We start from the raw sequence: 20,973 nt of genomic DNA on the forward strand, positions 1-20,973 counted from the left end.
GAGGCAGATTCATTTTCAGTCCGCTAACTACTAGTTAGGATTTATATTCAGTTTCTCTGGTTTTAAATGTGTTTGGTTTTTGAACAGCTGGTGTTAAGAAGGTGCCTTGGACTCTCATTTCCTCATTTTCGCTGTTGCCCACAATGACATGAGCCATCATAGGGAGGCAGGGAGAAGGAAACAAGGCCGTAGTGTAGCTGAGGTGTTAGTAAACAGACAAAGGATGCAAACGGAGCTGACATGTTTCGTTTCTGCAGATCGTGGTTTTACTCACTGGTTTTACGCACAGCATGTGCAAAGTAGCTCACTATAAACAAACGGCAGCGGATCCAGGTTTAGAAGGATCGTGTCCAGTGAAAAGTGAGTGCACTTCGGATGAGCAGCGTCTGGAAACGAGCATTTTCTGTGAGTCTCTTCAGCTACAGACAGACAGACAGACAGACAGCGCTACCTACTTGGCCACTGTGACCCAGACAGTTGGCAGCCCACACCGGTCCCTCAAATAAGGAGCAGCAACTTAAAATGAACCATAGATTTGTTGCAAAAGGGCGAATCAGACTCTGTCAAGAACTTTTTTTTTAGTTTGTCTGAGCAGCGAGACGCAGAATACAAACCTGTAGCTGTGCAAAATGTACACCCTGCAAGTGTGGAGACGGTGCGTAAACGTTTCCAAAACTCCTTTTTTTTCCATGCAAATGCCCCCAAAGAAACTCTTAGTGAACTCGCAGCCCCGAAATCTGAGCAGTACAAGTGAGTAAATGCTCTGTAAACACTGTCCGCTCCCCTGAGACGGTTTAAATGCTCACACGGATCCGCTCCGTGGAAATGAAAAGCTGAAATGAGAACGACATCGAGTTAGGAGACTGTTAGGACGCATTTACCGCGCTCATCTTCATTGTCAGCTCCGGACCAAGTGTGCAGGGAGAACTCGGGACAAAAGACTGTGAAGTTCCGCGCACAATCCTCCTCTGCGCTCCTCTTTTCATCTCCTCTCGGACTCTGCCATCCTCTGAAACTGCAGCCTCCCCGTCAGAGCAGCAGGATCTCAGAGCAGACACTGTCACAAAAAACTTCTCAAACTCTTGGATTTCCTCCAGCAGCAGCAGCAGCAGCAGGGTCTATTTCCAGCCTGTGTGTCTTAGACTCTGTGTTGCCGGTGGTGCCGGTGGCTCAGACTGGCTTAAAAAGTTCGGAGAGGGTGCAGAGGGAGTTCTGCCCCCTCACAAACCGCCGCAGCCTGCACACACCAGCAGGAGTTGGCCTGGAGCTGCTCCTCCCCACAGCGCAGACACCGGGTCTGTCCCAGTCCCGGACAGCGTCAAATTGGCAGCTTTTTTTTTTTTTTTTTTACGGGGGGGAGATGGGGTGACGTCAGTGCAGATGTGCCTCTCTTCCATCAGCTGTGCGCATGTCTGTCAGCGCTGCCCTGAAATAACACCTCAACCAAGCAGCGGTGGACAGTAACTAAGTACTTTTACTCAAGTACTGTACTTCAGTTGAGTATTTGTATTTTTGTGCTGCTTCACACTTCACTACATGTCAGAGCCAAAGCTTGTACTTTTTACTGCACTACATTTATCTGATCCAACAGAATACAGTCTGATCATCAAACTTTATTGATCCTCTGTGGGAAATTCCCAATATACCCAGCAGTATATAAAGTACTTCAAATTAGAAGTATATAAGGTAGTTAACGTCAGCTACCCAGCAGTATATAAAGTACTTCAAATTAGAAGTATATAAGGTAGTTAACGTCAGCTACCCAGCGGTATATAAAGTACTTCAAATTAGAAGTACATAAGGTAATGTCAGCTACCCAGCGGTATATAAAGTACTTCAAATTAGAAGTATATAAGGTAGTTAACGTCAGCTACCCAGCGGTATGGAAAGTACTTCAAATTAGAAGTATATAAGGTAGTTAACGTCAGCTACCCAGCGGTATATAGAGTACTTCAAATTAGAAGTATATAAGGTAGTTGACATTAGCTTAACTTTTACTCAAGTACACTTCATTACAGTCAAGTATGAGTATTTTCATTCATTTCTACTTGTACTTCAATTCAGAGGTACATTTTGTACTTTATACAACATGCATCAGTATTAACCTAATAATATCTGATATAATAATGTAATGTTTTGTGTACTTTTACTTCAGTAAAGGCAGAGAATACTACTTCTTCCACCAAAGTAAGTAGTAAAATGTTGGCACGTAAAAGAGTTTTTATTTATGCAAATTTACAGAAGTACAAAAGTATTCACCATGTAGAATATCCTCTAACAGTGTTTTAGTATTATATTATTGGATATTATAATACTGGACAATACTTCAATGTTATGATAATGAAAGTTTACCAAAACAAATATGTACAGTTTGCAGTGCAGTAAAAGTACAATAGTTCCCTCTGGACTGTGTTGGAGAAGTATTAAGCAGCATAAAATTGAAATATTTAAGTAAGAACCTAAAAGTTGTACTTGCGTAGTACTTTGCACTGTTGGAATGAGGTAATATCAGAAAAGGGAAAAAGGGAAATATTCTGTTTATTTGTTTGTTTGGCTCTAACATTGAATTTTACTAATGAAAACTGATGTCATTATATAGAAGTACACACAAGTGTACACAAGACTTTAGCTGGATTAACCCACAGCGTCAGTCACAGGAGCCAATACTTCAGAATACACTTATTTATCATCAGTCCAAAGTTGGTTTCCAAGCCTGATGCAGAGGTCAGTGTCTCTGTTCTGTCTGGTGAAATGCAGGATTTCTTAAGGGTCTGCTGCAGACTAATGGCAGCCCCGTGTATTTTGGTGCGTTTTAACCCACATCTATGTTTAGTCTGCTGGAAATTGAAAATCATGCCTGTTCCTGAGCTGCAGCTCCAGCTGCTCATTATGTAGCAGCCTGTATCATTACAGTCGGGTTGTCATTACACGCTCGGCTCCACCGCTCAGCTTGTGGGAAGCAGCACCACCGTGTGTCTGCAGGGAGTATGTGAGGGGTCTGAAACTCTTTTTAAAAGATTTGAGCATGTTCATATAATCATTAAATGACCGGTGTGATCTGCAAACTCCAAAGGTGAGTTCAAATTACCTGTGATCTTCTCTGTGGCTGTGAAACAGGTCAAGGTACATCAGTGACACCACTCAGATAACATTTACGACATGCTACATGCATTACACTGGGTGGGGGACACGTCCACACCCCATTACTGGAAGTGCTTCTAGCTATTTATATGATTGTGTGACTTATTTTCACTGTATAATGAAGCTTCATACTTTATTGGTTTGAAAGTATAAAGTATTTTACAGGTTTTTAAAACCTGTATCAGAAAAAGTACTTATAACTGTGGCTGCCAAATACATGTAGTAAAAAGTGAAGTATTTCCAGCTTCAATGTTGTAGAGTAGCTGCACGGAAACAATATCCATGTTCAAGTATCTGAAAGTGATACTGTGCTTGAGTTACTTTCCATCACTGCATTTGTTGATTGTGTAAATAAACTGGATTAACTTTTCTGAAGGTTTCTGTGAACCAGGAAAACCAACATAATTCAAAACAATACAGTTTGAGCTGCAGTGGATATAAAACTTACTGAGCAATTTTGAAGCTGGAGTCAATTTGTTAGTCTGAGATAAGGAAGAAATGAGATTTATTGCAGTGCTGTGGACTCTGTGTGTGTGTGTGTGTGTGTGTGTGTGTGTGTGTCAGTTTTTGTCTGTGGAAATATCTACACCATAACACAGTGATAAAGTCTACAACCTCATTAGTCACCTGCTTCACTTATAAAGACTCAGGCTGGTGTCCACGAGCCGTCCTTCAACTCTGCGACTATCAGGTGAGTTTGACTGGGTGTCCCAGACGAATGATGTTCTGCTTCCATATTGGTTAATGTTCTTTACAGGTAATTTATCTGAATTTTGTCATTTATTTTCAGTGACAAACTCTTTTCATCCCACAGACAGAGGCTTTTCTTTATCCTGATCATGGCTGTGACCAACCAACCAGGCAGTTTCGCCCCCTCTGACTTCCAGACTGGTCTGTGTGACATCTGCGACGACTGTGGGACTTGTAAGAACTCCTCATTACTGGGAAATCTGCACAGAAACTTAGGACTACCTTTGTCTTTGTGTTTTCATTATTCTACATTTCTCCTTTGTCAGTCTGGTACGGCTGGTGCTGCTTCCCATGCCTGGGCTGCACCGTTGCCGCTGATATGGGCGAGTGCTGCCTGTGTGGTCTGGGCATGCCCATCCGCAGCGTCTACAGGACCAGATACAACATCAGAGTAAGTTTTCTGACACAAGTGACTATTGCCAACCATTAGGAAACACCATGAAATCATAAAAACACTAAAGAATCATCAGCAAAATGTACTGAATTATCAAAAGTGATATCAGAACCTATTTAAGGTTCCCATATAAACAGGTGTTGTTATTCTGGTCTGAACTGAGCATGTTGAACTAGAAGAAAGTTTTATTTTCAGCTACAGGAGAGTGTGGCTCTACGCTGAAAGTACTCAACAACTGATACATGCAGATATGTGCATCACCTGAGCACCTTCTCATGCCGTTTGTGTTCCCAGGGGTCTCTGTGTAATGATTTCATGGTGTCCATATTCTGCCCGCTCTGTGCCACCTGCCAGCTGAAGAGAGATATCGATCGCAGGAAGGAGCAGGGCATTTTCTGAGAAGGTAACGCCTTCATAAACACACCCACACAAGCCAACCTCATTTCCCCTTTGTCATGACTTATGTTATCTTTAGGTCTCTGTGGAGAGTGTGAGGTCACATGATTACTTTATGCCTTCCAGATGCCATCCTGACACCAGAGATGCTGTAAATCTGCAGAAATGTTAGTAGATACAGCCCTTTCTCTTTCTGATACAGATGTTTGTTTGATGATTGTTTTTAATAAAATGTTATACTGTGCTGTTTGTTCTCAACTCACTAGCTGGGACTGTTTTGCTTCATGATTTACTGCCACTGTGGAGAAGATTAAAATTAAGATTCAATTACAAAACACCAATATCTCCACTGCAGATGTTGAATCGGCATGGTTTTCTTTGGTTGCACCAGTTTGAATCTCAATTGCTTGTGTATTTACACTATGAATGTGTGTTTCATATTCAGAGGATAGAAAATGTATATGAACATCTGATCTGGATAGTAAATGTTGTACAAAATGTAAGTGATTTAGTCCATAAAATAACTAAAACAGACAAAGTATCTCCAGGTCAAAAGCGATGACTTCAAATTGCTTATTGTGTCCAACCAAGAGACTACAACCTAAAGATAATCAGAAAACAAGCAGAAAACGCTTTTCTCCCTCACAGCTAAAACACAATGATGCTGAAAAACAATCAGTATATTTCAAGCCTGACATATGAATGTTTTTTAATAAAATTGAATAAATTGCAGCTGAAGCAGAAAATAAATGACACAACCACAATGCTGAACTGTTTCTCTCAGCGCTGCATTTAATTATCTTTGCTGAAATTTTCATAAGCGTGGACCGAGACGTGTACATGACACAATAAATCAGAAACCACTAGACGGATATTACTGTGTAATTATGTTATGTAAGGGACAGAATGTGGCAAACATGACATTAGACCTCTCCTGTGATTACATCTTTACCACATCTGAAATACTGAGAAACAATAAACTACTCCCACTGGGCAAAAGTGAATAAAACGGTTCTGTCTGCAGATTTAGCACAAACATCTCAAACGAGGGTTCTTGCTGGGCGCCTCCATTACTGGGACTAAAGTGTGATGTTGATAAGCAGGAAGACCAAACTGTAGAACAGGCTGAGGGAGCAGGTGAGGAGACTGTTTTGGGAGGAATGGGGATTTACTGGGTCATCTGGGCTTCCATGGCCTGGCTGGCCCACTCTGGAGCAGCCTGACGAATCTTTTCTAGGAGGTTGTTGACTTGGAAACACAGAGACTGGATCTGTTTGTCCCAGGTGGGAAGAGGTTCACGGGCTGCCCGAGATAAAAGGAAAAGATTAGAAGCTGAAGCGTAAAACACATTCCTATTTCATCTCAAGGAGAATTAAATCAAACAGGACACATCTGATCACAATGTGGAGCCACAGAAAAGCATCTGAATATTTTTAAAGACAGATTTTAATTTTTAATATGCAAAAAAAATTCTAGAAACTTCTTTTCTGAGTGTAGACTGATCAAGATGAATGGAAATATTCTCAATGTAAAAGTAAATCTACAACATAAAGTGTGCAGATAGTCAACATATTCATTTTTGTCATTACTCACTCTCGAAATGTACGATGCCATCTATCTGGTCGATGAAGCCATTCATACGTCCTTCAGTAATCATCTGAGAGGCAATCTTTTCAGCCTGGAAACAAAACCAGAAATTAGGATCTCCACAACATGGGAAAACAAACAGCTACACAGATTACATTTGAGATGTAAAGAGGACATTATTTATTTTGGATCCGACAATTTTTTTTTTTCATAGAGCAGAAAATTTGGGTGCTGTTATTTATTAGTGGCTCGAACCATAAACTCACCTTTGCTGGGGGAATTTCTAACAGTGCTCCTAGTTCTTCAAAAGTGATGTTGTTGTACAGTTTACTAGCAGACAGCAGGTTGTGTTCAATCACAGCTCTGTCCAGGATGCTGGAGCCTGCGACGGAAGACAGACACAAATGTAAAAGCAAAAATCATTCAGGGTTTTTAAGTTTTGTGTCAGCACAGACACACCACTGTGGAAGCAATGTGCAAGTCATGAGTGTGTGCTGTTCTTTTTTTTTTTTTAATACATTTTATTCCACTGGCGCAAACCAGTTCTTTGCAATTAACAATGGTCATTTTTTCAGCCTTTCATGTGTGACAGTGTACATGTACATAGTTGATGCTGACCAACAGGGCAACCTATCCAGCTGCGTGACTCACCGTCTGCTGTGGTGGCTTTCTGGTGAGGCATCAGCATGGCAGCAAACTCCTGTAGCTGGTTTCCTCTGATGATACGGTCCAGGTACATCTTCTCCAGAATGCCATAGGCAGCCAGCTGCTGACAACGCTCGTCCTTAAAAAGAGTGGCCAACATACGGGAGCGCTGCTGGCCTAGAACAAAACACATTCAATATTTTTGTTTTGAGGCAGGTAGGAAAATCACTAAGTTTGTTTAACTAAAGATACAAGTCTTGGTGGTACCTGCAGAAGCCAGAATAGTGCAGTTAAGGGCATGTTTCAGCGCCTCCAGGCGTTCACTCTCATGTACAATTGACTTATAAGACAGCTCGTTGTATCTTTGTGCAGCTTCAATGAACTTCCTCCTGAAGTCTAGGACTTTTGCATAGCACACCTAGGAAGGAAAACAGTTCAAGAACTTATCCCATAATGTCCCCATCACATTTGAAGCACTTTGATTGCAGATACAACCTGAGGCCATAAAATCTTTATGGGATTGTACCTTGTAGTGTATCTGCAACTGTTCATTAGAGGACTCATTCTGAAGCAGTGAGGCTCTGTTGATGTAGGCCTCTGCCTGCACCGGATCATCATCTTCTAAGTAGAGACGTGCAATTTTCAGGTATGTGTCCAACTTATAGTCAACATTGTACTGCCTAAGGGGCGAAGGAAAAGATATATAGAGACATGAAAACATCAGAAACATAAAAGGCCAAGAAATAAATGTGTACATAACTTTCTTACTTCTGTCCTGTTTCTAGAGGAATGCCAACTAGAACTTGTGCTGCGTTTCTCCAGTCCCCCTCCTTTTCATAAATGGTTGCTAAGTGCTGTCTGATTGAAGCTACCTGAAGACATGTAAGGTAATTATTTAATTACACATTTCAATAACTATGCTTAACTTTAACTGACAACTGCCCACTTGGGGTATGAGAGCTTTTACCTGTTCCTCAAAGGAGATGACTCTTGGCTGAATCTTCTCTAACGTGAAGTGATAAACTGCTTTAGCTGTGGCGTCAGGCAGGTTGGGCAGATGTGTGCAGAAATCTGTGAGCAGCTGTCTCGAGATGACAAGACTGACATTTTCATTGACCACTGTAAAAGAAAGATTATAGTAAGACATCCTGTTTTTATCCAAATACGTCAAACTTGCAGAAAATACTGATCACAGAACAGAACGCAGGCACGGCATACTTGCTTCAACAAAGGCCTTCAAGGATTCCAGCTGGTCTGCATCTGTAAACTGAATGGCCTTCTCCAAAATCTGTCGATATCTACAACAGATTTCACAGGTTAGAAACTAAATGTTTTAGTGCGAGCTCAGTAATTATTTTTGGATGTTTTTCTAGATACCATTACACATGTTCACTGCAGCTGCTGCATGGTTGTTCAATTTTTAATCCTTGCTAGTGTTTTCAGTTGTACTCTGTGTTGAGTAATTGGATAAGAAATAATGTGGATAAGCTGTTTGTGTAGAGTTTGGCATGTATTTGATTCATTTCTTCATATGTCTTGAGGGGAAGGAAAACCGTCTATAAATGATGTGTCCAAACTACATATCTATATAAAATGGCTGGAAAAAAGTGTAACAGCCTCTGTGGTTTGTGTGTGTAGAAACCTTTTAATAATATCAATAACTGCACTGACATAGTTTCATCCCTCCATTGACACTTGACTCTGCATATAAATACTCACACCTGCAACACCTTATTGCACTTCATTCGCATTTGTTCATGATTCTAACCTGACTCGTTTGTTTGTGCTGACCTTATATTAAAATACTAATTGTACTGGGACAAAAACAATAGTATGATATTAATGAGTAATGAGTAATACTTGTAATTAGCTTCAATACGAATATGAGATAGTAATATTAACGGCGTTTGGACGTCGTGCTGCAGTTTACCCGAGAATATGTAAGTAAAGTAAAGACGAGTCAATACATGTTAATTTTAATTAGTATTATTATCATTGCGTTAGCCTATCCGAATGTATGGCTAATGTAGCTAACGTTAGCTTAGCATGGGCTATTACAGCTAGCTCAGCGTTAATATCACAGCTTTAACACACGGAGGGCTGCTGTTAGCCAGCTGTTAGCCAGCTGTGTACTTTCTATAATTAGCGTTACGTACTTGGCAGCAAGATCTTTGTGAGATCCGCTCGAGTTCATCAGCTGTGCAAGCTCCTGCCGCACTTCAGTCGCCATTGTCGCTGCGAAGTGTCAACAACAGCGGAAAGAAGGGAGCGAGACTTCCGGTCGGTGCTCGCTCGGTCCTCCAGCCTGCAGACAAGATGGAGGACTATGGAAGCAACTGTGTGACATAAAGATGTAACTATCATTTAACTAAGACTTTTTAAGATTAAGATTTAATCCTGGGGGTTTAGAAAAGAAATTGACAGCAATATCAGGTTGAATTTGTGAAGCGTTTTTTAAGAATATATACGTTTTATCAGGCAGCTGACTGATGATCATGCTCACCTGCACATCTACTGCACCTTTGTTTGCAGATTTGCTGCTCAGTGGAGGGAAATATAGGCCCTAACCTCATGGCTCATGTATGGAGCCACTTTAAATAAATATAATCATAATAAATAAGCTGTTGCATTTCTCCTTGTTACTATTCATCTACAGAAGTTTTGCTTCAATAATATCAATAAAAGCTGACTGCTATGAAAGCTGATGCATGTGGTTTTCACATGGAAAAAAAACATGACTGCAAAATAACTGATTGTAATTACACTCTATATGTGGAAATTCATGAGACAAACTGGAAGAGCACAAATGATATATTTATATTTATATTTTTATATTTATATTAAATATATATTTATATTTGTATGATCAGTTGCCGATTTTTCAGAAAAGTGGGAGGAAACCGGAGCACCCGGAGGAAACCCATGTCACCACAGCAATCAATACTCACAGCCAGAGAGGCTCAGGACTGACAAATGACCCTTCACCTTCTAGCCCTTTGGTTACACTGCTGACTGCTGAGGTGGCCCTGAGAGCTCCTGTGTGGAACTCTGATATGGTGTTATTGTTTTATTTAAAGGAGAAAAACTTGGAGATGGATTTGCCCACAGAGGAGAAGAATGTGGACATGGTTCTACGCTTTGGTGCTGTCACATAACCTTTGATGGAGGAGGCGATGCATTCTTCAAGGTCAGGACACTTTGAGCATATGGAAAGTAGCATGTGCTCTGCACAACACCACTTCTTACGAAGGTCTTTGTAGATGAATTTTGTGAGGTTTTCATAGAAGCCTTGATTGATAGGAAATTCAATGTTCTGAACTTCAGCCCATATTTTTTCACACAGATGCTCACTGATGGTCTTTGGGATTATAATTTCATATGGTTTAGCCTTTTTAGAAATCCGCAAGATGAGCTTGTCCACCAGGAATCTGACTATGATTTTGTTTTCATCTGCTTGCAGTGTCAAAGCTGCTGTCTCCTCCACAGCGGTGGACTCTGGAACCTGTGTTGCTGCCCGTGACTTTGTGCCCATTAAAAGACTTGTCACCCTGTCACAGTGGCTACGAGCCTGACTTTTCAGCCACCAGCTCATCAGCTGCAGGAAATGGAGTGCTTTCTCCCTTATGTCAGCATACATAGCAGCATGTGACTGAGGGACAGACACACCTCTGCAACTCGTCCTCTTTGCATATGGTTCTGAAATATTTTTCATCCTCTGATTTGTGATGTGACTGTAGAGGAGATCACTAAGTTCTTGTGTGAATACCACAACATTCACAGGTGTAATATTTTTGAATTTCTTGGCCACATTAAGTTTTTTTCCTTTGGTGTTTTGTTCCTCCTCCTGTTTCAGAAGTAGAGTGTCAATACCAGCCATGAGTGACTGGACTGACTCCCTGTTTTCAGTTGTGGAGTCCTGGTTGAATTTAGTCTTTACTTGTGCCACTAAGCGATGTATTAATGCTTTGGCAAACTGCTTTGCAAAAAAGTTCTTTATCCTGTTCTGGATGCCTTTAAAAGTAGGTTTGGGCCTCTGTTTAGGTTTGGAACCTGGTCCTGCATCATCTGCCTGTTTCAAACTCCCAGCATCTTCAGTAAGTAACTGAGAAATGGCATCTGCAAAAACCTGAGTCTCTGAAGAAGTTTCTGATTGTAGCAGCTCGTAATCTGCGTCTGCCACACAGTTCAAAAGAGGTTCGGTGAGTCTCTGCACTTCCTTGCTAAGTGTTTCCTCCACAACAGAAGTGACTGTCTTCCCAAAATCCTCCTCTGCTACTTTCATCTGGTTTTCGTTGTCAATTTCCACACAGAGTATTTCCTCTGTGGACTGGCTTCGGACTTTTGGCCGTCTAAAATTTCTGCACAGACTGTTCATCTTAGCCATGGAGGTCTTGAGCAGATCACAGCTATGCCTAATCATGATGTTAAGTCTGCGGGTGGGAGTGAAATGTTTAACTCCAGGCTGAGTGCTGGACACAGCAGGGGTGAAGGCAGAGTTGACATTTTTTATAGCCTCCTCATAAATCAACTCTGTTAGCTGCTGTGCACTTTCACACTCAACTGGGTCCTTAATGTCCAGGACCTCAGCAATACTCTGAGTGAGTGTATCTGACAGACCGGCCTTAAGATCGTCACTACTGAGTACACTAGACCTCTTCAGAGCCTCTATGAAAATACTTGACAGCATTTTCACTATTTCCAAAACCAGCTCTGCCACCAGAAGTTTGGTGATCTCATCAGGCTGACCTTTTTTCAACAGCAGAATCTGATTTGCTGTCAAGCCTGAAAAAAAGGATTCAACCAGTGGGAGAACAGTATCTACTGTAACTTCTGGTGCCAACGCTGTCACTGGTGTTTGTGTTTCATCCATAATGATCGTTGTTGGTGTGTTATCTCGAGTTTTACAAACTCCTTGGTTTAGTTTTCACGAACGTGTCTGTATCCAACACAGGCAGAAACGGAATGATAATCGAATGTTACCGCCTTGTAAACCCTTTTCAGACTCTGACGTCATAGATCAAAGGAACCACTAAGCTCCGTCCCAAAGCGACTGGAACGTACGTCTACGCACGGTTACGTACGTAACGCACGTCTACGCACGATTACGTACGCCTACGTGTGGCAACATAGAAAACCGTTGCCAGACAACGGCAAAATCTCGTGAGCTGGTCAAGAGGAGGCTGGATTTTCAGGCACACATGGCACACCTGGACTTTTACCTAAATATTTGTAAATGTTTTTATTAAAATATTTGTCAAATAATTATCCGTTGTAGTCAAATAATATCTTACCTGTTACCATACTATAATATAATAATTTATAATCAATATTTATATTTATTTATAATCAATATTGACAAAATGTGAAGCAATAACTATGGAGGTAAATATGTATAAAACCTTATTGAGTATGTATATGATTATGACTCAGCTTTATTGCAATTAATCTTCAGTTAATTCATAAAAAATAAAATAAAAAGCTTTTTTTCTTGGACTGATCTTTCTTCAATCCATTTAGTTTATTCAGATCATTATTCCTTGATATCTGAACGTCCCATAAATCATTTGTGGCAGAGATTCCTGACGTCTTTTCCATTTATCATTTGAAATAGATTAAAAGACTGCAGCTAATTTACTAAATGTAGGAGGGAAACTGTAGAAAGTTATTTCTAATCCCATTTTTATTCCGGGAATCTTGTTGTTCTGCACCTTTAAGTGTTACGTGTTCGTGACGTGGGGCGTCGAGGGCGTGGCCAGACTGTGAAATGTCAGGGAGGAATGGCGCTCGGCGCGGTATTTTGAACAATCGCTTTTTCCTTTCCTCGTCTAACCTGGAAACGTTGCTTTGCGTAAATATCTCCGGTAAGGATCACCACGCGTTGGCCCACCCTAGGGCCCCGGACACAGTATTCAGTAGAAAGCCACACACTTAAGAATGTGTTTCATGTTGAGGTATAATGTTGTGCTAGCTAGCTGGGGTTAGCAAGCTCAGCAAGTTTGCTAGTACAGTTGTCCTGCCCGCTGCTGGCGGATGATGCTGCCGTGATGGTGATGATGATAAGGATGGTTCAGGGTCTACAGAGGCCGGGATAGTCCCTTTAGCTCCCTGTTTAGCTCAGTCCCAACACACAATACGTGTGTGTAGTAATAGTGTAGTAACACATTTGTAATGGAAGCCGTATGCACCGTCAGCGAGCTCGGGTCTGCAAATAAAAAGTCAAACCTTAAGTTTTGAGAGTTGTTTTGATGGGACTTGTGCTTGATAAATGATCATTCCGGGTGTGATGTCAAAAATTATTGCAACTCAGCAGTTAACTTTGCTGTTAGTTGTTTCATTGCACTTGCTTGATGAACAGGTATTAATAACTAAAGTCTCTCTGGTTCAGATGTCGTGTTTTTACCTGATGATCACTAAAGTGTGTCATTAATAAGTGGTTAGGCCATGCTAATGTGGAGCATAGCCCCAAACAGAGGCTTCACATGCTGTTAGGTAACGTTAAATCTATGTTGTATTTGTATTTCAGTCTTACAGTCCGGGAGCATGTCTGAAGTGACAGCAGGAATTAGTAAAGCTAGCATTGTTTACGTTGTCAGACTCCTGCTAAAAGAGTTTATTTTTTGCTAATAGCAAACAGTTACCAGTAAATACTGACTTCGTCATTCGTGTAACTCTTTAGTCTTGCAGGGGATTGTATTTTTCACTTAATGTAAATTGTATAAAAATGCATTCCCTCATCCTCCATAGCTCAGTGCTAGCCTGAGAGCTAACTGAGTTGATGACGAGGTAAAAATGGCGGATCTTTCGAAATCCAACCCTGGCCTGAAATAGTAACGCAGCCAGCAAACAGCCTGTCGCTTTTCTCCTTTGCCCCAACCGGGACCACTTCTGGGGGTGTTTGTGCAAAAAATGAGAGCAGCTCATCTTAGTTTCGTGGTCGGTCTTGTCGGTCGCTCTCAGCTGGGAGCGTAAAAAACGCACCTAGCAGTTAGCTATTTGTGCGTGTGCTGTTGCGGGGTGGGCAGGGATCATATGTGCGTTTCGGTGGATTAATGTTGAGTACAGAGCAGCAGGACAAAGATAAGCCTGAGATGATCGCTGCGGCCTAGCTAACCCAACATCAGCTGTCAGCTTCTGTCAAAATGACCAGAGCTCAAACGTGGTTCCGGTACTCCTTTCTGTTCACTCAGCCCGGTGTGATTTCCCGAAAACTAATCTAACCGGGCACTTTTGCTGTGAACACGGCTAACTCGTTAGCTGCAACTGCATTTCTTGTTTGTTTATTCTGTAGTTATGCTCATTTATTATTTATACATACCAATACTTCTAAAAATGAACATGTGCATTTTAAAAGAGTAAATGTTCACTGCATTTTTCGGCAGCACATTGATGTAAAAGAATGAAAATGCTTGTTTCTTTACTGGCATATGTATTTTTGGGTCACTTTATACACCTGTACAATCTAATGCGTATAACATATCTATGATAGTCTCATTGTGTGATATCATATATCATAAAATATATAATGTTTGGGTTTTATCACACTGTCATAAAGGCCTAAATGAAATTATATAATTAAGCCACGAGATTATAAGTGTCAGGCTGATATCTGTTTAAAACTACAACCAACAAATGTATTAAACAGGACATATTACCAAAAAATATATACTTGTTAATACTTTTCGTCTCAGAAAAACTCAGAACAATATCAGCTTAATGACCTCTGTAATAAACATGTTTCATTGAATTCGCAGCGTCATCAAAACGGAACTTTTTAATTTTCCTAAAGGAGGAACTGATGTCCGAGGTCATTTGTTGAAGTGCATTTGATTGTACGTGTATAATAAAGTGGCCACAGTACTATGTACTATGTTCATGACTCAAAATTCCAGAAACATAATTACTCCAGGTCAATTGGCTGTAGTTCATATGTCTAGTTAAAAACTCAGCAACAACTCAACCAAGTTTTAGTTGTTAAGTTTTCTTTTTCAGGTTTAACGCTGAGACCTTGCAAGCATGGATGTGGTTTCACCAGAGCTCAACAGTCTCCTTCCTGATGAGATCATGGATACTGAGGCCATAGAGGACGTCCCTCAATCCCAGCCCGACGAGACTGCAGTCCAGTCAGAGCCCAGTGATGACACATCTGTCCCGATGGAAACAGATACACCCCTGGCTTCAGAAAATCTGAGCCTCTGTTCAGATGCCACATCAACAGAACCCACTCAGGCTCTTACCACCTCCGCCACAACAGGAAATCCGATTGCTGTCTCAATTTCTAGCACGCCATCACCCCTTCTTACCCTTAAACCAGCTCTGGCTACTTCCACAGCCGCCACCATAACTACAGATAGTGTGACTGGAACTATTGTGTCTACAAGTGGGTTACAGAAGCTCACAGCTCCGTTCACCATCTCTCCCGCAAACCACCAGATTATTCTAAACAAAGTGGCCTCATCTCAAGCCACAGAAGCAGCAAAGTCTGCAGGTACTCCCCAGGTCATCAAACAGGAAGGACAAAAACTATTGGTTACAGCAATAGGAAAGTCGGGGCAGCCTATTGTGCTGCAGTTACCGCACACAGGTAGCAAGCCTGGTGCTTCACAGACTTCAGGAGACACAAAGCCTCAAACTCCTCAGTTTAAAGTGGTCACTCTTGGTGCAAGGTCAGAGCTGAAGCCAGTGGTCGGGAGTGCTGGCAACCAGGTGACCACATTACAGCCCCAACAGCTTAAGACTGTACAGGTAACCTAGATTTGTGTGTGTGTGTGTGTTACAGTGCAATATTTAAATATGATTTAACAACTTAATAGAATAGAGTTTTCATAAGTTCTCATATTACTGCTAAACAATTTTAGCTCTGACCAATAAGACTGTACATATTGTTTACAACTATTCATTAAGCCATTGTTATAACAATATGACCAGAGTTGTTAGAGTGGAAGTAGTGGTTTCCATCCATGGATAAACATCCAACAAGAAAACAATAATGTGGGTTTAATACTTGAACACGTCATTAAACAGTATCAGTTGAGAACAGCTGATTATCAAACATATGACCTTGCTGTCTCTGGTGTTTCTGCAAAAATCCAGTATTGGTATCAGATGTGAATTATCAAAATTGGTATCATGAGATAAAAACAGCAAAGCAAACTGTTGGTGGCAGGATTGTATAACCCTTCAATATTTTTCTTGCTGTCAGAGGCAACACTTGGATAAAAACAACATTCAAACGCTCATTTCAGATCCTGGCATTAGGTCATAAATATGTGAACACAGCACACATTTATTTTATTGAATATCTCCACAGATTGCTAAGAAAACACCAACATCCTCAGCTGCACCAATCAAATTTATCATCACAAAAACTGTCAACAGCAAAGGTCTAAGTTCTCCAACATCAGTTCCTCCTGTTATTGCAGGTATGTTTGGTTCACTTTTTTGTCAGTGAAGTAAACACTGCATTGTTATTTACCAGTAACTATTAATAAGTCAGCTTTTCTCAAATCTTGTGCCTTCTGTTCATAGGACGGGTCCTGACACAGACTTCCCCAGTGATGCCCCCAAGGACTATTACTCTGTCAGAGCCCCACAACACTAGTATACAAAGCATAGCTGGCAAAAAGATCGCAATTTCACCTCTCAAGACTCCCAGCAAGGTACATTTTTCACAAGAAGATATTCTTTTTCCCTTTTTTCTATGATGTTAGTGCAGTTCAATTGAATATTCACATGCTATTGGTTGCTAGATAAATGACAACAGCAGTTTTCAAGAGGCAGGTTTAAGATTGTTACAACATTTTGACTTGTTCCAGCAGGAAAAGGAGAAGAATGTTTTTATTCAGTTTCTGCCAGCACCTGCACCATTAAGTCTTCATTGTGTGAGAACTACAGAGGCAGTAAGCCTCAGCCTCACCTGAAAATGTGTTTAGCAGGTTGTTGGTTGCCATATCTGGGCCAAACATTAATGTTACCTGTGTATGTTTGAGATCATATCAGTCAGCAGTCACTCACTGCACTTTGTCTCTGCCAGGTGACTGTAGTATCTGTGGCTTCCCCGACTTCCAACGCCTCTCAGAAGTCAGTAGCGCTGCCTGTCAATGTAGCACTTGGCCAGCAGATCCTCACAGTCCAGCAGTCCACATCTGGATCTCCAGTCAAGTTAGCCACCAGCCAAACCACAACACAGGTGAGCTCAGAGCACACAGCTGGAGTTATCAAAAATGAAGCATGTGTAAATCTGTTCCAGTGTTGTTATGTTGACTTTTTTGACTCATACTGTTGAAGTGTTGATGTTGCTTCTGTCATTTGGACTTTTAAGTTTTCTTGTTTTCAGAATATCAAACCAGTGCAGTCTCTGGCTGTGGGAGGAGTCGGGGGCTCTCAGTTCAAGACCATCATCCCTCTGGCCACCCAGCCAAACGTGCAGCAGATTCAGGTGCCAGGAAGCAAGTTCCACTATGTCCGTCTGGTCACAGCAACCACAGCAAGCAGCATAGGACAGGCCAGTGGCCCCAGCACGAGCTCCATACAGACAGGTGACTGACAAACACCTTTTCATAGTTTATCTGGTAACAACCCAGTGGCACTTGATCTTATTTGGTGAAGACATGTGGAAGCTCATGTGGCAACTTACGCTGCTTAATATTCCACAGCTAAACCTATGGTGGTCAACACGGGGGCAGTGAGGATGTCTGTTCCAATCGTCCCAGCACAGCCCATGAAACAGGTAACTGTGGTTTTCAGTAAATGCTGTTGATCTAATCTCTGTGTGAAAAGTCTCTAATGCTGCATTCTTGGATTTTCTTTGCTGCAGGTGGCACCTAAGCCCTTAACATCAGCTGCACAAATAGTCACCACCACTCAGACCCAGCAACGCCTGATCATGCCTGCAACTCCACTACCCCAGATCCAGCCCAACTTCACCAACCTCCGTCCAGGCACCGTCCTGGCACCAGCTCCTGGAGGCGGGAACGTGGGCTATGCAGTTGTGCCAGCACAATACGTCACACAGGTTAGTGGTGTTATTGCTTTGGTGGTTTTTTTTTTTTTTTATTCACTGCTCCTTTATATTGAGCTTTTTGTCTTGGGGTTTTCTGCGTCCCTGTAGCTCCAGCAGTCACCATTTGTGACCCTTGCCGGCAGCTCTGGTTTCCCTGCTTCCACTGGTGTCCAGACTCAGGCCAGATTGCCCCTGAATGGGTAAATCGTGTTTCTTATTTATTATGTAGACTAAAAACCTTTACCAGACTAGAAAATCAAACCTTTATGAGAAATTTAAGAAAGTAAAGTAAAAAACGAACTGACCAACCTACCAGGCTCACGCTGAAAACAAAAAAGATGATATTATTTTAAAATGAAGACTAAGGAGGTTTGTCAGACTTCAGTTAAATGGTCTTTGGTTTTCTTTTGAGCCTAAACACTATCATTCCCTGACTCACAGCTTGTCAACAGCAGAAGCGACGTCGCGGCCAAGGAAACCGTGCAACTGCACCAAGTCGCAGTGTCTCAAACTGTGAGTAGGACTGTTACTGAGATCAGTTTGACGTGTTTGACAGAGGTGTGGATGTGAATAACCTATATACTTATGTAGTCAATCAGCTCTTTGTATGTTGTTTAATGATGCTGTATGAAGTAGAGCTCTGTTCTTCTTCCCCCAGATACTGCGACTGCTTTGCAAATGGAGAGTTTTGTAATAATTGCAACTGCAATAACTGCTTCAATAACCTGGAGCATGAAACAGAACGTCTCAAAGCTATAAAGGTAATGTAGACGTGTGAGAGTTGTGTTACTGCACTGAGTTGCTGCATAACAGGGGAATCAAGGTGAAAATGTGTTTTCACAGACGTGTCTGGACCGGAACCCAGAGGCCTTTAAACCTAAAATTGGTAAAGGCAAAGAGGGAGAGTCAGACCGTAGACACAGCAAAGGCTGCAACTGCAAACGCTCAGGCTGCCTGAAGAACTACTGCGAGTGCTACGAGGTGGGTTTTCCTGTACCACACTGTGTGCAGATCAGTTAAATGTGACTTTGTCATTCCTCATATCATTGATATTCTGTTACTTGCATCTGAATATTTCCTCTGTTTCTTCTCTAAGGCGAAAATCATGTGCTCGTCCATTTGTAAGTGTATCGGCTGCAAGAACTTTGAGGAGAGTCCGGAGAGGAAGACGCTGATGCACTTGGCCGATGCAGCGGAAGTGAGAGTGCAGCAGCAGACTGCAGCCAAAACCAAGTTATCCTCACAGATCTCAGACCTGCTCATGCGGACGACACCTGTTAATTCCAGTGGTGGTGGGAGGTACCATAACACACTGTACAATATCGAGTATACGGAAAAAATTATTCTGGTTCTTGTTTTTAATCCCAGTCTGAGTTTGGTTACCTATATGTCAGGAACACTGTAGACTTGTAGTCCCATAATTTTTATTAAACTCACTCTGACTGTGATATTGAAATATAACAGTGTATGAAATCACAATCATATTATCTCCTTTGTTTTCAGTTTCTACTATTTCAATATTGTTAATTTACTGAATAAAATTACAGTTTTTGCCTTTTTTTTTTTTTTTTTTTTTTGGTTGAGAGTAGTTGGAGAGTAAGTTTATCAATAAAATCCTAAACCCCCAGGGCGTCTCTCCTGTCAGCTGAAGAGTAAGTCACACAGGACAATAGAGGAGGTTCCACCAAATGTAGTTTAACCAGCTTCACTACCATTCAGAGCTGAAAGCATCAGAGCAACAAACAAACGATGTGTTCTTCTCTCTGTCACAGTTTTGTACAGATGTGGTTTGTTACAGTTATCCTTGTATTTATCCTGCGTTACTCTGTGTACGACACTATTTATATATATATATATTAGGAGACAGCACTACTGAAGTGACAACAGCACCTCTGCTGACAGATCGGTGACATGGAGGATGTTTTCTTTCTAAGGCCTTGTTTTCTTTTCGCCGTAGGCTGCCGTATACGTTTGTAACAAAGGAGGTGCTTGAAGCGACGTGCGAGTGTCTCGTGGAACAGGCCAAAAAGGCAGAGCAGACTTTCCAGTCTCAGGCCGAAGCAGAGAGGATGATCCTGGAGGAGTTTGGACATTGCCTCATGAGGATAATCAGCTCTGCGGGGAAGGCCAAAGCAGACTCTGCCTCCATCAGCTGCTAAACCTAGCACTCTGGCTTTGGCCACCCTCTAACCTGCCCCAGCTGTGGGGGCTGAGAGGCATGAAGTACTCCGCTTGCTGCCTTGGACCCCTGGGGTTTCTCTCCTGCAGGGAGACAGGGTGTTACCCTCCTCCAAAGGCAGAACAATGTCCTGAAAGTAGAAGGATTCCCGTGCCTTGGCCAAGCTAAGGCCAGCTGGAATAATACACGTGGAACAACTGTTTGCACTGTTAGCTAAATCTAAGTACAGGACAAATGGACACAGAAAACTGACTGACTCATCCATCATACTCATTCATCTGGTTGTGATGAACAGAGTAACATAATGACCATAAGGAATTTTAATGTTTGTTCATTTTATTTTCCCTGCAAAATTTTATCAAATCTGTTTTTTCCAATCTGTTTTTTTTTCCATTTTTGGTCTATTTCTTCATTCTTTCCCGTTTTGAGGATTTTGGGGGGGAAATGCCTGTAATTTTTATGTAATCAGTATATTTGTGCTTACCGTAGACAAATAGAATATGTATCTTTTGATATTTATTTTGACAAGTATTTGTAATCATTGTGAGCGCTAATATTGTGTGGCTTTTATTGCTGCAACTCTTAATTATTAACCACGGCTAGGCTAAATTGTTTGAAAGAATATGAGTAGAGGCAATCTTAGGGTTTATCCTACATGCAGTTGTATAATGAATGCAAACACATAATGCATTATGAACTCACACACAGCACTTCTCACAATAATATTGAGACATGGCTAAAGTGGTGCAAGTACACATTTCTTCTGGTGCTGTTTCCTGGTATTAGTCATATGCTTACTGTACATTAAAACGTGACTAACTAATAATAATTTATCATTGTTAAGTGATGTTCTTGGTAGGAAACAAGAACAAAGGGCATAAT

General features: G+C 41.4%; 4 protein-coding genes and 1 long non-coding RNA gene across 7 annotated transcripts in view; 3 read left to right on the plus strand and 2 right to left on the minus strand.

The window, feature by feature from the left end:
- The window catches only part of adamts6 (ADAM metallopeptidase with thrombospondin type 1 motif, 6), a 47,232-nt gene extending 45,963 nt beyond the window's left edge, over positions 1-1,269 (minus strand). Inside the window, exon 1 of the mRNA XM_026296606.1 lies at positions 882-1,269. The gene's annotated coding sequence lies outside the window, so the exon portion shown is untranslated. The remainder of the gene's footprint in view (positions 1-881) is intronic.
- Positions 1,270-3,563: 2,294 nt separating this feature from the next.
- LOC113124875 (placenta associated 8) lies at positions 3,564-4,926 on the plus strand. Its single transcript, XM_026298026.1, has 5 exons — positions 3,564-3,832; positions 3,956-4,065; positions 4,158-4,282; positions 4,580-4,688; positions 4,808-4,926. The coding sequence occupies exons 2-4, from the start codon at positions 3,981-3,983 to the stop codon at positions 4,682-4,684; spliced, it is 315 nt and encodes a 104-aa protein (XP_026153811.1). The 5' UTR covers positions 3,564-3,832; positions 3,956-3,980; the 3' UTR covers positions 4,685-4,688; positions 4,808-4,926.
- A 522-nt stretch (positions 4,927-5,448) lies between these two features.
- Positions 5,449-9,188, minus strand: cops4 (COP9 constitutive photomorphogenic homolog subunit 4 (Arabidopsis)). Of its 2 annotated transcripts, none has more exons than XM_026298332.1 (10): positions 9,070-9,188; positions 8,132-8,211; positions 7,881-8,032; positions 7,682-7,785; positions 7,440-7,593; positions 7,181-7,331; positions 6,920-7,090; positions 6,535-6,650; positions 6,275-6,359; positions 5,449-5,983 (listed from the first exon to the last, which is right to left on the minus strand). In XM_026298332.1, the coding sequence occupies exons 1-10, from the start codon at positions 9,141-9,143 to the stop codon at positions 5,850-5,852; spliced, it is 1,221 nt and encodes a 406-aa protein (XP_026154117.1). In that variant the 5' UTR covers positions 9,144-9,188; the 3' UTR covers positions 5,449-5,849. The 2 variants fall into 2 exon arrangements, with proteins under 2 accessions (XP_026154117.1, XP_026154118.1); XM_026298333.1 differs by having other exon boundaries at positions 5,842-5,983; positions 8,136-8,211; positions 9,070-9,126.
- Positions 9,189-9,203: 15 nt separating this feature from the next.
- LOC117152713 (uncharacterized) lies at positions 9,204-11,251 on the plus strand. The gene is made up of 3 exons (XR_004463190.1): positions 9,204-9,266; positions 9,991-10,100; positions 10,374-11,251. It is a non-coding gene; the product is annotated as an uncharacterized LOC117152713 (long non-coding RNA).
- A 1,401-nt stretch (positions 11,252-12,652) lies between these two features.
- Positions 12,653-20,922, plus strand: lin54 (lin-54 DREAM MuvB core complex component). Of its 2 annotated transcripts, none has more exons than XM_026298201.1 (14): positions 12,653-12,774; positions 14,903-15,655; positions 16,221-16,332; positions 16,439-16,569; positions 16,944-17,099; positions 17,247-17,448; positions 17,566-17,639; positions 17,727-17,924; positions 18,021-18,112; positions 18,354-18,425; positions 18,571-18,673; positions 18,756-18,893; positions 19,009-19,211; positions 19,870-20,922. In XM_026298201.1, the coding sequence occupies exons 2-14, from the start codon at positions 14,927-14,929 to the stop codon at positions 20,069-20,071; spliced, it is 2,412 nt and encodes an 803-aa protein (XP_026153986.1). In that variant the 5' UTR covers positions 12,653-12,774; positions 14,903-14,926; the 3' UTR covers positions 20,072-20,922. The 2 variants fall into 2 exon arrangements, with proteins under 2 accessions (XP_026153986.1, XP_026153987.1); XM_026298202.1 differs by lacking the exon at positions 12,653-12,774 and adding an exon at positions 13,721-14,078.
- The last annotated feature ends 51 nt before the right edge of the window (positions 20,923-20,973 follow it).

Source organism: Mastacembelus armatus, chromosome 12, assembly GCF_900324485.2.
Source record: "Mastacembelus armatus chromosome 12, fMasArm1.2, whole genome shotgun sequence".
Lineage (NCBI taxonomy): Eukaryota > Metazoa > Chordata > Actinopteri > Synbranchiformes > Mastacembelidae > Mastacembelus > Mastacembelus armatus.